Source organism: Penicillium subrubescens (assembly GCF_028828155.1).
Source record: "Penicillium subrubescens strain IBT 31985 chromosome Unknown utg000005l_segment0_segment0, whole genome shotgun sequence".
Taxonomy (NCBI): domain Eukaryota; kingdom Fungi; phylum Ascomycota; class Eurotiomycetes; order Eurotiales; family Aspergillaceae; genus Penicillium; species Penicillium subrubescens.
The window spans coordinates 1680793-1694206 of record NW_026643155.1 but is presented as its reverse complement, the minus strand read 5'-3'; the positions used below and the strand labels follow the sequence as shown (position 1 = coordinate 1694206).

The following is a 13414-nucleotide window of genomic DNA, read 5'->3' as shown; positions in this document are numbered from 1 at the left end:
ATGATGATATGATTTCGATGAACGTCCGAGAGAGGCGGGAGATACCCGCCATCCTATCTCCCCAGGGGTATGGTAGTTTTCCTTCAGGTATCCGGCTTTATATCAAAAATTATGGTAGGAGCTTCGAAAGCACCGAGAGGCTTCAAGACCTTACCATCGTCTAGGTCTATGTCGATATATTCTTTATCTCACCATTAGTTGGTGGAGTTGCTGAAGACTGTATGCAGACGATCCACTCGCTCAACTAGGAATCAGACTGCAACGGTTGAACCCCAGTTGCCGCTATCAACGCTTGAACTCCCTCCAAAGACGCCATATCTCTCTCCACTGCACGTCAAGATGCCTCGCTTTAGTAGGCGGAATGTGAACTTTTACGATGGTTCGACGGGTGCCCATCTCGGGGGTGTCCGACAGAATGGTTCCATCACAAACGCTAATTTATTCCAAATGCTGATGGATGTCTTACTTGTTGTCGATGGAATCATTTCGATTCGCATTTGAGGGACGGGCCAACTGGTGCCAATGAATACAGAATGTCTCGCAGAAGGCGACTACGATGTCTTTTGCCCTCGAGGTGAGTGTAATGAAATAGGCCGGGGCTTCTCGCGCGACAACTTCCAATATCTTCTCGCGTGTCGATATAACCCCCAAAACTTTGTGGTTTTCAAAGGATCTTTTCGAATGTCTTTTGAATAACCTCCAAAATTTATGTTTCTTCTTAGTTTACCGTTCAAGCTCGTGACTAGAAAGATATTTTTGAAAATCTGTCGGGTGCTGAAACTTATAAAACCCCACTGCAAGAGTCTAGCGATTATGCAAAGAAATTGATGTACACGTTATTGATATCCTCCGGATGGGGGATAGGATGTTGCACGAGCAACTAAATTATCCTGCGAGAAGCCTCGACCATGAAATAATGAGAAGCCAGGCTAACTTTGTTAGGAGATATCAAATTGACAGAGGAGACTTGCGTGCGACGAATCTTTTCCCTTAGCCGAAGCGGTCGAGGAAATGATTCTTTTCGGGATTCTGTGCGGTCACGAGATGGTAAATGTGTTTTGACTGGGGTAGTCAACACTGACGATGACTGGGCCGGCATTGAAGCGGCGGACATCTTCCCTGTGGATCGCGAGGGACTTTTGCCCCAGCGTAATTTCAACCACTCAATCAACTCAGTACAGAACGGCCTGTTAGTCTCGGCAACCATGCACCAGCTATTCGATAGCTACCTTGTTTCCGTCAACCCAGATGTAAGTCAAATGAGTCAAGTCTTTTTGAGTTAACTTAGTTACCATACAGTAACTTCGGTAAGCGATGAGTCGCTTGCTAGTCTACGCTTATGATGGCTACAAGATCACAGATTTTGGAGGTAATAAATGGGACGTCGATGGTCGAGTACTGGATATCGTGTGTCGAGATCCTAACAACCCCATCCGTGTCGCAGATGAATTGCTTCGTTGGCACTTCTGCCAGTCAGTGCTTGCCAACATGAAGGGAGCTGGCGAACCCATCTTTGAGCACGATTTTCCTCCAGGTACTGAAGTGGTCGGAGAAATCCTCATAGGGCCACTTCCGGCTGAGCGCATGGAATTGGAGCTTTTTTCTCGGTTACAGGGAGCTTCGCAAGAGGACAATGAAAATGAAACTATCTAATCTTCCAGCACACAGGCGGAAGCTTCTAGACATCTTTGACACAATCTAGGAATTTCGGGGCAGTGGCACGAGTAATGACACGCACTGAACGGGGATGGCAAAATTGAAAACACGAGACATTTGCAGGTTGATGCCGTGGTGGGGGGAAGCTTGAAGTCACCTTAAGTAGTATCCATGAGAAGAGAGTTACTAAAGCGACGGTACAAGATCGCTCATTCGAAGAAACGCCATTATTCTGCTTTAACATAGTGGTAATATTACTATCTTCTATAGTTACTAGGGGAGTTCCATCAGTTTGAAACCCCGACAAATTCCCACAATCATTTTAGCAGCGCACGAGTTAGACGATAGACCACAAAATGGTATCCGTGCCACCAAGAAAGATGATTCGAAGGACATTTAAAAAGACATTTAAAAAGACACTTAGAGAGATCTTCGAGATGAGAGTCGTGAAAGCAGTCATGAAAGCATATCTGGGTAGTCTATTTCTCTTGTTTCTTGACTCGGAATTTCAAAACACTACTACTATGATATCCCAATCGAAAGATAGTAATTCTAAGCCAGAAGATGAGGTGTACCATAGAATTCGCAATCCTGTATCGTCGCTTTAGCATTTCTAGATGAGAATGGCTTGTATTATTTTGCTTCCACTGGAGTGATAGTATGTGTCCATGAAGCTCCACTGGATTGGTGCCGATCGTAACTTCATCGGGTTAGACCGAGGCCAATCTTTAGACGCCGGAACATAATATCCTATTCGGGGTGGCTTGACAGACTCGACCTCGGGATCAGATGGACTGGTCCAATAATCTTTTAAGGCACCTACCAATGACAAGATTCACCAGAACTGCTTGGAAAGATATTTTGGTGTTTCACGTGAACGCAAAGCGCAGATCTGAGAAAACGATAGCCAGGCAGAGAAAATCTCGTGCTAGGATCATGCGTTGCCATACAATTATTATCAACTAGTGACGTCAAAAAAGTCGGAGAAAATTAGTATCAATGCTTTCAACCAGTAGAAGGCTTAGAAGCAGTACAAAACTCGGACATTGGGCTGAGTGGCGGGGTGGAAAGGGGGATGTGGATGGATCTGCGATGACCCTAACAAGTGCGTACCCACACCTCGGCTTCAGGTGGTCAGTACAGATGTTCAAATATAGATGGAGATCTGCCTGGCTTCCCCAGAATTTTCATTTCCCCCTCTCATCATCCTCAAAATGGCTACTCCTATGCGAAATCCGAAAGATTCCATGAAGTCCACCTGGCGGACATGGGAAAAGTCGCAATGGAAGTTCGGCCACTGGCTATTGGACGTCTTGGACGTGCATCATATGAACCTTGATCAGGATGTTCCCGTTCACGACAAGGCCGAGAAAGTGCCATACGCACCGGAAATGCAGTTTCATCGATGGGTCCTCACTCATGCTTTCATGCCCCTCGCCCTCCATCAACTTTACATCAACTACTTCGGTCAACCCCCGGCGTGGGTTGTTTTCATCTTCTACAGCCTATGCCTTGAATTCAATGCTGTACACGAAGTACGAGTCCTCCGCCGTCTCGGACACAAGATTGGATTCTTCGACGGCGACAAGCATCCTCGCGATGGCGTGCCTGATGTCGGAGTTGGCAAGACTGTGCAAACCGTGCTATCTGTCATCATATTCCGGCCAATGGTTACAGTCTTCCTCGCATACCGTGGCGACGAGTCTCCTGCTTCGATCCGTTGGGGATGGCTCATCTTTGAGACTGGAATGTACGCCCTCACCCTCGACTTCTGGTATTATATCTTTCATCGCTCCGCTCACGAGTCGGAACACCTATGGAAATTCCACCGCACCCACCACTTGACCAAACACCCCAACCCTCTCCTGACTGCTTACGCAGACAAGGTGCAAGAGTTCATCGATGTCATCGGTACCCCTGTTATCACCTACGGCACGATGAAATTGATGGGTTTCCCAATGGGATTCTATGAATGGTGGGTTTGCCAACAATATGTGGTGTTCACAGAGGTTCTGGGCCATAGCGGTTTGCGTATGATTGCCACTGCGGTGAACCCATGGACTTCGCTACTGAAAATGTTTGATATGGAACTCCTGCTAGAAGACCATGATCTTCATCACCGAAAAGGCTGGAAGAACAGCCATAACTATGGCAAGCAAACCCGAGTTTGGGATCGTCTGTTCAGGACGTCGATTCCTCGCGTCGAGGGGCACGCAGAGAATATTGACTATGTCAACACGGTTGAAATTCCTCTCTGGTAGCGACAAGTCAATCGAGGACATGGTGTTATCTATCGAGAGGTTAGTTTTGGCCATTGGAAAGAAATCTAGGGAAGCATGTCTTTCGTATATAAACCATAGAAAGGTTAGACTATATACAAATGCAATGAATGTCATGATCAGATTTAGATTAAGCTCTCAAAGTAGAGGTCGACCCGTCATTTGCCTCCGTTCGATAGCAGCATATTAATGATTTCTTACCAGTCGTGGTGGACATCAGAGTATTTGGATGATGACAGGCCAGCTGAGAGAAAATTCACTTATTATTAATCTCTATTCAACTCTATGAAACTATGAGATTTGGATTTGATATACAAAAATAAGAGCAAAGGTTGGCTCCTCCGCCTCACTGGGTGAATAATTGGCTTCCCGTACTCAAAGCCCACCAGCTGCAAGTATCTCCTATGTAGTGTAGGTGACACTTCTTTGCCATGTCTCTTCGATAATTCTCCAATAACGTTCCTTCTCAAACCTGACATGATTGACGTGTGGGCTTCCAACAAACTTCTCCATCTTCACATAGTTTGACGCATCGGCGACCCCACACGCCGACATGTTCGCAATTGCAATATTTGCATGCTGAATCACTTGGTCCACGGGTATCATATCATCATCTGGACCGTATATATAAGTCCTCGAAACTGGGCATAAAGCAACTTGTTCTCCAGCGGAAATCCTCCGCGTGAGAAAACCACCGGATATAGAGTTCAGTTGAGCGTAGAGCTTCGTGGCCACATGAGTCGTAAGCCCAGCTTTCTCGAGAGCGAGTGATAACCCAATGATACCGTATGCCACAGCTCTCACCATAGTGGTGATAACTATATTCTTAGAAGGCGAGCCCAACGCGAGCGCGTTAGCCATCGGTCCAAAGATGGGCATGCTGGGGCAGGAATCGAAGATAATCGACGTAACCGGCATTTCAAATGGAGGGTCACTTTTTTCACAGGCCTCGGCAAGTTGTACCGCAGAATGCGAACCCGTATTGGAAAATAAATGAACAAGAACCTTTAGGTCGGGCGTTGAGTCTATACACCCCCGAAGCACGGCTGCAGCAGGCTGGAACCATTGCATCTGGGAAGAATCTGACTTCCACATCATGTTTGCGACGGAATTGTAGATGAGGAGGATCTTGGCATTTGGGTAGAGAGACTGGTGCCCGGCGATGTATTTTGCAATGTGCTTTGCATGGGCGAAGCCCCAAACGCAGATAATAATCACATCTGGGGTAGGATGTGTTGGGTTGGCTTTTTCGGGCAGAGAAACTTGCTCAGATGGCGAGTGAAGGAATGCTCCTTGGCTTACCTGACTGAAGCCGATCTCGTGGAGAATCGTCGAATCTGATGGCATCTTGGCTTGTATGGTTGCTTGTGTGGGTAGTTGACAAGCCGACGACGACCGCCAAATTGATAGTGATAGAATAAAACCACTACTAATTAGGTGGCCAGATGCCAGATCCTTATAGCATCCAAAAGATGAGGTTGTCTTTATTGTATTCAAATGAATGCATGAGGTTCCCGTGATCAGTAATCTAACAAAAAAGTCAATTCACCTCGGTTTAGATAATGGACACAAGAGTGGGCCACGAAAATGCATAAAAACGCCACAGATATTAATGGTTAGCGATTTCAAGCTCGAAGATTGGTAATGGATCTTGACTTGAGAGACGTTCCACAGGAAATGTGCACAACTTTCAATTATCCCAAAATTTAAAGTATAACCCAGTTACTAAGCACTCCATTTCCATTCGCCGAGAAAGATCATGAGCAAACAATGGAAACGGAATAAAATTAGGATATCACGACAGAAATCAATCAAACAGAACATATGGGCTTAAAGAATTCAGATATTAAGCCCGGTCCTGCGAAGATCATGTCTCTCTGGGAGCATCACCGGTATTTTTAACAACAGGCGACTCTTCATGCTCGAGCTTCGGCTGAGATGGATGCGCGGGCTGAGTATCAGCCGCAGAACTTGGATGAGCTTCTATCGTGGTTTCCAGGGTATCCTGTGATGGAGATTGGGTGTCATTGGAAGCCTCGCCCTCGACTGCAGGCTGCACATCATGCTCGGGAGCGCCGGAGGCTTCCTTAGGCTGTTCCGCAGCTTCTTGGGATACATTGTGGGCATCGTTGTCGGTAGACGGTTCTCGTGGTAATTGGGTTTCCAGCTCAGGCACGGCCGGAGCTGGCTGAGAGGCAGCTTCCGCAACTGGGACCTCTGATGCTTGGGCTTCCCGGGTATGTTCTGGCACTGAAGCTCCCGCAACTGGAGCAACCGCCACTGGAGGAACCGGCGCTTGAATTTCTGCAGCTTGATCGCCAGCCGCCGGCGCAGGCACATCCGCAGCCGGAGACTCTTGGCCCCCCGCTGGAAGCCGGAAAGCCTCCGAATTCAGAATACGCATAAGCGGTTCGGCCTGCGGCGGCGGCGGAACTTCACCAGTAAGAAGCTCCTTCGCCTTCAACTTTCGATCATAAAGCTTCTTATTTGCAGAAGAACGCTCCACAATCATACCCCCCTCAAGAGTCAACCCGCCATACACACCCCGAGTCTTCGAATAGGCAAAAATGCCCGCAACGCCTTTAGTCCCAATCATAGCCGCAGTCTCAGCACTTCGACCAGTTCCAAAGGCTATGGAGATATTTCCGCCCAGAGTCAACGTGCCCGAGTTGATAAAAGTCTTGACTGCGGCGTCAGTGTTGAGAACGAATACGAAATTGGTAAATTCCATTCCGAACTGGCCGCCGGCGCCTAACCCGCCCAGCGAGATGGCCGATGGGGCGGACCAGCTTCCATCAGGGAGGCGGCAGACGATTAGACCGGAGCCGAAGCGGACGGAGCCTAGGAAGCCGGCTTTGAAGACGCTGCAGATTACTAGGCCCTGAGGTGGTGAGGTTAGCTTGGTTGGTGGTCTGGGAGGAATGGTATCGTGGAGTGGTCTTGGTCTTACTTTGGCTGGGGCGAGAATGCGAGCGGGAATTGCACCTTCTAAACCAGCATATTTGGGATTCACGAACGAATCGATGATTTGCCCTGCTTTTCTACATTCACCTATATTTGATATTAGTGATCGTCACCCAGATCTTTAACGGTCAACGTACTGGCAAGAGAGGCTGGGAATGGGTTGTGAATTGGGTTTCGATAGCCGGCGATCGGGGTTTGTCGCGCGTTCGAAGTGGGAGGAGCCGTGGTGGGAGTTGGTTCCACGGTCGGGCCTGGAGCTGAAGATGGAGCTGGAGTCTGCGCTTCAGTCGAAGCGGGCCCTTCACTCACCGGTCGTATTTCATCTGACGACATCACGCTGAATTGGGGAAGATACTTGGTACCAGAGAGCAGTCAACAATCTCAGGGGAGAGGGGAGATGAGATGTTTACCCTGCTGTTAGCATCAGCCACTAGCCGAGATAGACTTTTAACTTTTCCACAACGTGGGGGCCAATATTATCAGATCAACAAAGATCCTATTTCATACTCTTGTTGAACTATTAGAGCCAATTGAGAAATAACTACGAGTCAAAGTGCTTTTCTTTTGATCAAATGGTATGGGCTGTTTGAAATTTGAAATGCTACGGGTACAGAAATGTTGGGTGCAAAAGTGTGTCTGTCTTCTTTTTTTGTAAATGTCTAGACTAAAACCACTCAGGAGGTCTAATGCCAATGCAATGTGTAGTACAGCCCATAACGCCGAAAATCGCTAAATGGCACATCATGTCATAACAAGAAAAACCCACCCATTATGGTGAGCTTGTAACAAGGATTGGGGGAACCGCAATCGCAGGTGGTGTCCGAGGGCGTTCAGGATCGTCCTCCCGAATGACCTTTGGCGGAGCAGGAGTAAGAGTGGAAGCAGGAGCTTCCTCATCGACAGTTTGAGTAGTCGATGGAATTTCAATAGAAGACTCATCCGAGTCCCCAGTCTTGTTCTCTCGACGAGAAAACAGTCGTCGGGTAAACCGCACAAGTGGCTGAAATAAAGCCTTCAACCCACGGGCAAGGGCATTAAAGCCCTTCACCACCGGACGCAAAACAGCATTCATACCACCTACAACAGCATTAAACACAACACCAAAGTGGCGATCGGGGATCGTGCGCAGAACAACAGCCCAGGGTAGACATCCCAATGCGCAGATGATACACACAGCCCAAAGGATACCGCTGAGCCGGGTCACGCCGAAGGCTTGGCCACCCACGTACACGATCATGACTTGGCCGCCGACCATGACGGCGTTAATGCTGAGGAACCAGTAATTGCGGAGCATACCTTCGAAGATATTGAATTTGTTGTCGAGACGGCGGTTGTTGAATTCGTTGAAGATTTGCATCCAGACGAATGTGTTGAAGACCACGGTGGAGAGTTGTTTGGAGCGGTGGTCGAGGTCGGTGTCGTCGAGGTGGGCGCCGAGAATTTTGTCGCCGGCGAAGTAGAGCATGAATGTCACGGCGAGCTGGTAAATGGCTTGGCCGAGGATCATTTTCCACATTGTCAGTGTGAAAAGCGAGGCGCTCTTTGGCACGGGCTTGCGATCCAGGATCTTTTCGGTAGGGGCGTCGGTGGCTCTGTAGTGATATAGCGTTAGTAGTGGTCATTTTCAAGTCAGTGGGGGAGGGTTTCTTACAGAGCCAGAGCAGCAAAGGTATCCATGATCAAGTTGACCCAAAGAAGCTGCACCGCGTTCAAAACACTGCTGTTCGAGCTGCTGTACACAGACGAGACGAAGGTCAAAACCACAGCGGTGATGTTAACAGTGATCTGGAATTGCAAGAACTTTGCAACGGCATCATTAACAGCTCGACCCCAAGAAATTGCAGTCACGATAGACTTGAAGTTGTCATCCAAGAGAATAATCGAACTAGCTTCCTTGGCAACCTCAGTGCCAGCGATACCCATGGAAAAGCCAACATCGGCAGTTCGCAGAGCAGGACCGTCATTCGTGCCGTCGCCTGTCACAGCAACGGTCTCACCGAGAAGCTTGAGCCGTTCAACCAGAATACGCTTGTCCTCGGGCGAGGATCGTGCCAGGACCTGAAGACGTGGGACGACCTCATCCATTTCTTCATCGGATAGCTGTCGGAACTTGGGTCCCTCCATGACAAGTCCATCTTCGGTCTTAATTCCGCAAGAAGAAGCAATAGCAGTAGCAGTAGCGACGTTGTCACCAGTCACCATCTTGACTTGAACACCGGCCATACGGCACTTCTCAATGGCTGGGGGAACCTCAGGGCGAAGGGGATCTTGAATTCCGACAACGCCTACCCATGTCATTCCCTTGAAGAAATCTCCAAATTCGGCTGAACTCTCATCGTCGTGTTTCTTGCCACCCTTGGGTGGCCAAGAATCAAAATCTTTGTAGACGATTCCAATCGTTCGGAGAGAACCCTGAGCATAGCGATCGATTGTATCCAGGATCTTCTGCTGTCCTGTTTCCGACAGTGGCTCGGTGTTTACTTTATCCTTGGACATGTCAATCTCAGTGATTTGCATCGAGCAGGCATCGACCATCAATTCGGATGCTCCTTTGACGAGCAGTCGATACCCAACACCGGCGTGACGGTACACAACACCCATACACTTGCGGGCCGAGTCAAACGGAATGAGCTGAACAATATCAGCAGATCCACGCTCAGCGACGAGATCCATGCCCAGATGATCCTGGGCCATTTGAAGAAGAGCAACTTCCGTCTTGCTTCCAACAAATCCCCGCTGACCATCCTTGTCTTCTTCGAAGGCAGTGGAGTTCAAGGCAACACTCTTGACAATGAGGTCTCGGACAGGAGCAGAGCATTGTTTGAAGGCCTCGGCGGTAGTCATGGAGGTTTCACCATCACGAGTTTCAGAGGACTGGGTGAAGTTGAGAACTGAGCCCCATGAACCAGCGACGACAGTCATTTTGTTCTGTGTGAGTGTTCCGGTCTTGTCGGAACAAATAACAGTGGCATTACCCATGGTCTCGCAGGCACGCAGGACTCGGACAAGGTTATTTTCCTTGACCATTCGAGTGGTAGCGAAGGCCAGCGCCAATGTGACAGCCAGGGGTAAACCCTCTGCGAAGGAAAATACAAGTTAGTCAATGATTATTGTAGAATGATTGGATTACTACTTGCCTGGGATTGCGACCACAATAACAGTCACGGCGACGATCAAGATATCCACAAATTCCTTGCCCTTCTCTGCAGGGCTGACATTGGGGTGATTTGGAAGGTCGGCAATAAATCGGAACAGTAGGACAAAGAACAGGATGATTGCGGCACTAAAATTCCATGTTAGCCAATTGTATCACGAGTAGTAAAAGATTTTCACATACGCTGAGCCCAAGTACCCAATCCAATTCGCCAGACGACCCAGCTTCACTTGAAGGGGAGTAGGATCATTGGAGGTCTGAAGAGACATCATGATTCGACCATACGAAGAGTACGGCCCGACACTGGTGACTAGATAAGTGCCCACGCCTTCGAGGACCTTGCTTCCAGAGATCAAGAATGGATCCAGTTTCCGGGTCGCGTGACCTTCGACGATCTGCTGCCAGACTTCATGGCCGTCGGTCTTCTTCATCTGGTCCGACTCGCCGGTAGCAGAGGATTCATCACATTTCACACCGTGGCCTGAGATCAAGACTCCATCTGCAGGGATGGAATCACCAGGTTCAAGGTGTAGGACGTCGCCAACCTTGATGTCATAAATGGATATCATGGTGGATTTGCCTGATCGAATGACTTTTACTTCACGGTCATTGTTCTGTGAGAGTTAGCATGAAACTGAGTGATCATAGGGCTTGGTGACTTACCCTCTTGTTTAGCTTGGCGAACTGTCTTTCCTTCTGCCAGTCATTGGCTGCGGTAACAACAGTAACAATGAGAATGGCCACGCAGATGGCCACGCCTTCAACCCAATCAACTCCCGTCCCTCCATCTACCGTCTCGTAGATGCCCAAAGACAGTGAGACGATGGCAGCGATGGTCAGCAGGATAATGATCTTGTCATTGTAGGCAATCCACAGAAGCTTCAAGAACCCCGTAGACTTTCGTGCGGGCAGCCTGTTCTCACTGAACACGCGAACACGATCCTCAAACGGCGAGCCCTCCCCAGACGACACTGGTACCACTGGAGTTTCCACAGTGGGCTTGCTGATGGAAGGACACTTCTCGTACAATGGAGGCGTAACCTGCTGGAAATCAACAGTACCTTCCAGCCGGCCCTCATCAACAGACAAGCCCGCATTGAGATCAGTTCGTAGACCCCGCTCCAGACCCTGTAAGCCACCCAGGGCATAAAAGGCAGCGAGAGACTTGGGGTTCTGCATCTTATTCAGTTGGCCGGGCGAGAACGCGAACCGGTTATCATCAACATGGAAATCGACCTCGTCGCGAGGATCCGGCTTGAGGGCTTCTGACAACGGCACGTCATCAAAGGCCTTACCAGCTTGAGTGGGATCAACGGAGTTAGCTCTGGAACGCATGACTGCTGTCGAGGCGTATGAGTCTGAGCGTGGACGAAGCGTATCGCCATCGATGGATGAAGAGGGGCGATGTGAGGATTGATGGACCATCAGGCGGGAGGGATCTGGGTTCCCTGCCATATCTGGGGAGAGAGATGAAGTTGGTGATGTTGGGCTGTGGTTGAAATCTGTAGGGCCAGACCAAGAGGATGATGCGCCTGCTGATGAGGCGGAGAGAGATCGCTGCGAGTGAGAGGTTAGGAATGTGATATTTGATAAGTGAGGAGCGGGTCTCACCTCTCTTCCGGAAGAATCTGGAACTTGGAGAGGGCTCAAGAAGATGCCCTTTTCCTGGGACGTGTTATGCTGTGAGGAGGCCATGAGGTGCTAATGGCACCAAGATGGCTCAAATGAGTCCCTTTGATATGTGAGATGGAAAAGATATGAATTATTGTTGTGGTGAAGAGGACTCAAAACCCCGGGGTCGGTTGTGCAGTTGCATTTATCAAGAGAAAGAGATCGGGGGGCTGTGTTGATGCCCAGGCTCTGCCCAGGTAAATGGACCATGAAAATGATATGCGAGTCACTAGTTTGCCAAGCGGAAGCGCGAATTTCTTGATCAAGCGGATAATGACAAGAGAGGGGGCGAGGTGAAAGATTGTCTTGGTAAAGATGTCACTGAGCAGAGAATTCTTCACCTCCAGGTTTGCTAATGATTACACCCGGGGCACAGCCTCAGAAGAGGCAAAACGACGCTCACCGTGCTGAATGGATACTACTCTGTAGGCGAGGTGTGGAATACAAAAGGAGGCGACATGTAACAAGGAAGTCCCAGCATCCCAGCTAGAGTGACGAGAAATATCGCGGGGGTGAGAAGTCATAAAGACGTGGACATGGTACCATCACTGACTATCTACGCATACGAATCTACTTTTGCTGAGAAGATATTAGCCGCCGACGGCCTCGTTCTGTGACTTTAGCTCGGTTGAACCTGACCGATTCGAGTTGTCAGACATCAGATAAAAGCAGCTATTGACCAGAAGGCTCCACGTCGCGAAAGAACCATCCAATGTCAGTTTAATGTGACGACTTCTGGCTTGCCGCCGGTTCCCATAGTGGAGTTGCTGCGCCTCAATGAAAGTCCAATGGCGTCTCGAACCAGCAAGTGCCATGAAACCCCGCTCAAACTTTGTATCAAGTAGATACATAGCGCCGGAGGAGATTTTGAGTTCTAATCCAGTCTTGGAAGTTGATCAAGAGGGAGGTGAGAATGTTGTGAAGTGCGTCATCTGCGCGGCTTGGTGTGGGTGTGATATTCCACGGACTGACGGTCAGAGCTGAGCGGTAAAATCAGGTGGTGGGGATTGCCAATGATAATCATTTGGACTGGTCAGCGTCATCGATCAGTGCAGGGATTATGGTTGACATCTGATACGGGGTTCAGGTTCTGGATTTGCTTCACATTTGCCTCAGTTGTAACGAGGCCCGGGGGTTGGTTGGATGCTTAATGCGCTTGTACCTTGCCACATGAGATGTGGCGCAGGAGTTGTTCATGTGGCTGTGAACTCATGTGGCGGTGCCACTTAGGTATGTCTAGTCATGTGACTCTTATCAATCTCCTGCGAACTAGGTACTGTACCTACCTAATTTGAGTAGGTACCTAACAGGCACCGAGCATTGTGGCTTGTCATTCAGCCCCCAATTACACCGTCCACTACTTTACATGTGTCCTGATCAAGATTCCGCTTTCAACTCTTGCAAGATCTTGATTTTAGGCTGGTGTCTGATAGCTTATGCCAGAGCGCGAGGGATGATGAGGCTGAGCGAGACACAAGCTCCGTATCTGCCTGAACTGCGGCGAAAGGCATACGAAGCGCATACGAAGCCTTTTAGCTAGATTTAGAACCTGCATAATGCCTTGTCAGAGTTTATTTTCGTTGAGCTGCCGGGCAACACACGTACTTACAGTACTAGTGAGGGGTCTGCATGATCTACAAGAGGCTCAACATTTAAGGTTCAGACTGGGGTATGATTGCAGACTCCAGAG

General features: G+C 49.0%; 6 protein-coding genes across 6 annotated transcripts; 2 read left to right on the top strand and 4 right to left on the bottom strand.

Moving 5' to 3' along the window:
* Positions 1-522: 522 nt before the first annotated feature.
* On the top strand, positions 523-1653 carry N7473_007122 (uncharacterized protein; the record flags this gene model as incomplete). The annotated part of the gene is made up of 3 exons (XM_057153062.1): positions 523-574; positions 943-1250; positions 1354-1653. 3 exons carry the CDS (start codon positions 523-525, stop codon positions 1651-1653), a joined length of 660 nt encoding a protein of 219 aa, XP_057007400.1.
* A 1217-nt stretch (positions 1654-2870) lies between these two features.
* Positions 2871-3917, top strand: N7473_007121 (sterol desaturase family protein; the record flags this gene model as incomplete). The annotated part of the gene is made up of 1 exon (XM_057153061.1): positions 2871-3917. One exon carries the CDS (start codon positions 2871-2873, stop codon positions 3915-3917), a length of 1047 nt encoding a protein of 348 aa, XP_057007399.1.
* Positions 3918-4337: 420 nt separating this feature from the next.
* N7473_007120 (uncharacterized protein) lies at positions 4338-5282 on the bottom strand (the record flags this gene model as incomplete). Its single annotated transcript, XM_057153060.1, has 1 exon — positions 4338-5282. The coding sequence occupies one exon, from the start codon at positions 5280-5282 to the stop codon at positions 4338-4340; it is 945 nt and encodes a 314-aa protein (XP_057007398.1).
* Positions 5283-5447: 165 nt separating this feature from the next.
* Positions 5448-7303, bottom strand: N7473_007119 (lipid-binding SYLF domain-containing protein). Its single transcript, XM_057153059.1, has 3 exons — positions 7037-7303; positions 6886-6986; positions 5448-6816 (listed from the first exon to the last, which is right to left on the bottom strand). Exons 1-3 carry the CDS (start codon positions 7230-7232, stop codon positions 5803-5805), a joined length of 1311 nt encoding a protein of 436 aa, XP_057007397.1. The 5' UTR covers positions 7233-7303; the 3' UTR covers positions 5448-5802.
* A 365-nt stretch (positions 7304-7668) lies between these two features.
* N7473_007118 (Calcium-transporting ATPase 2) lies at positions 7669-9926 on the bottom strand (the record flags this gene model as incomplete). The annotated part of the gene is made up of 2 exons (XM_057153058.1): positions 7669-8491; positions 8551-9926. 2 exons carry the CDS (start codon positions 9924-9926, stop codon positions 7669-7671), a joined length of 2199 nt encoding a protein of 732 aa, XP_057007396.1.
* Positions 9927-10028: 102 nt separating this feature from the next.
* Positions 10029-11748, bottom strand: N7473_007117 (Calcium-transporting ATPase 2; the record flags this gene model as incomplete). Its single annotated transcript, XM_057153057.1, has 4 exons — positions 10029-10182; positions 10237-10667; positions 10717-11610; positions 11665-11748. 4 exons carry the CDS (start codon positions 11746-11748, stop codon positions 10029-10031), a joined length of 1563 nt encoding a protein of 520 aa, XP_057007395.1.
* Positions 11749-13414: the final 1666 nt, after the last annotated feature.

What these genes read in the sequence shown, in the direction of transcription:
- N7473_007119 (XM_057153059.1), bottom strand. Translation starts at nt 7,232, where the DNA reads ATGTCGTCAGATGAAATACGACCGGTGAGTGAAGGGCCCGCTTCGACT. An exon ending in ATTCCCAGCCTCTCTTGCCA is followed by an intron (nt 6,987 to 7,036) that starts GTACGTTGACCG and finishes TATCAAATATAG; the next exon opens with GTGAATGTAGAAAAGCAGGG. An exon ending in GCATTCTCGCCCCAGCCAAA is followed by an intron (nt 6,817 to 6,885) that starts GTAAGACCAAGA and finishes TCACCACCTCAG; the next exon opens with GGCCTAGTAATCTGCAGCGT.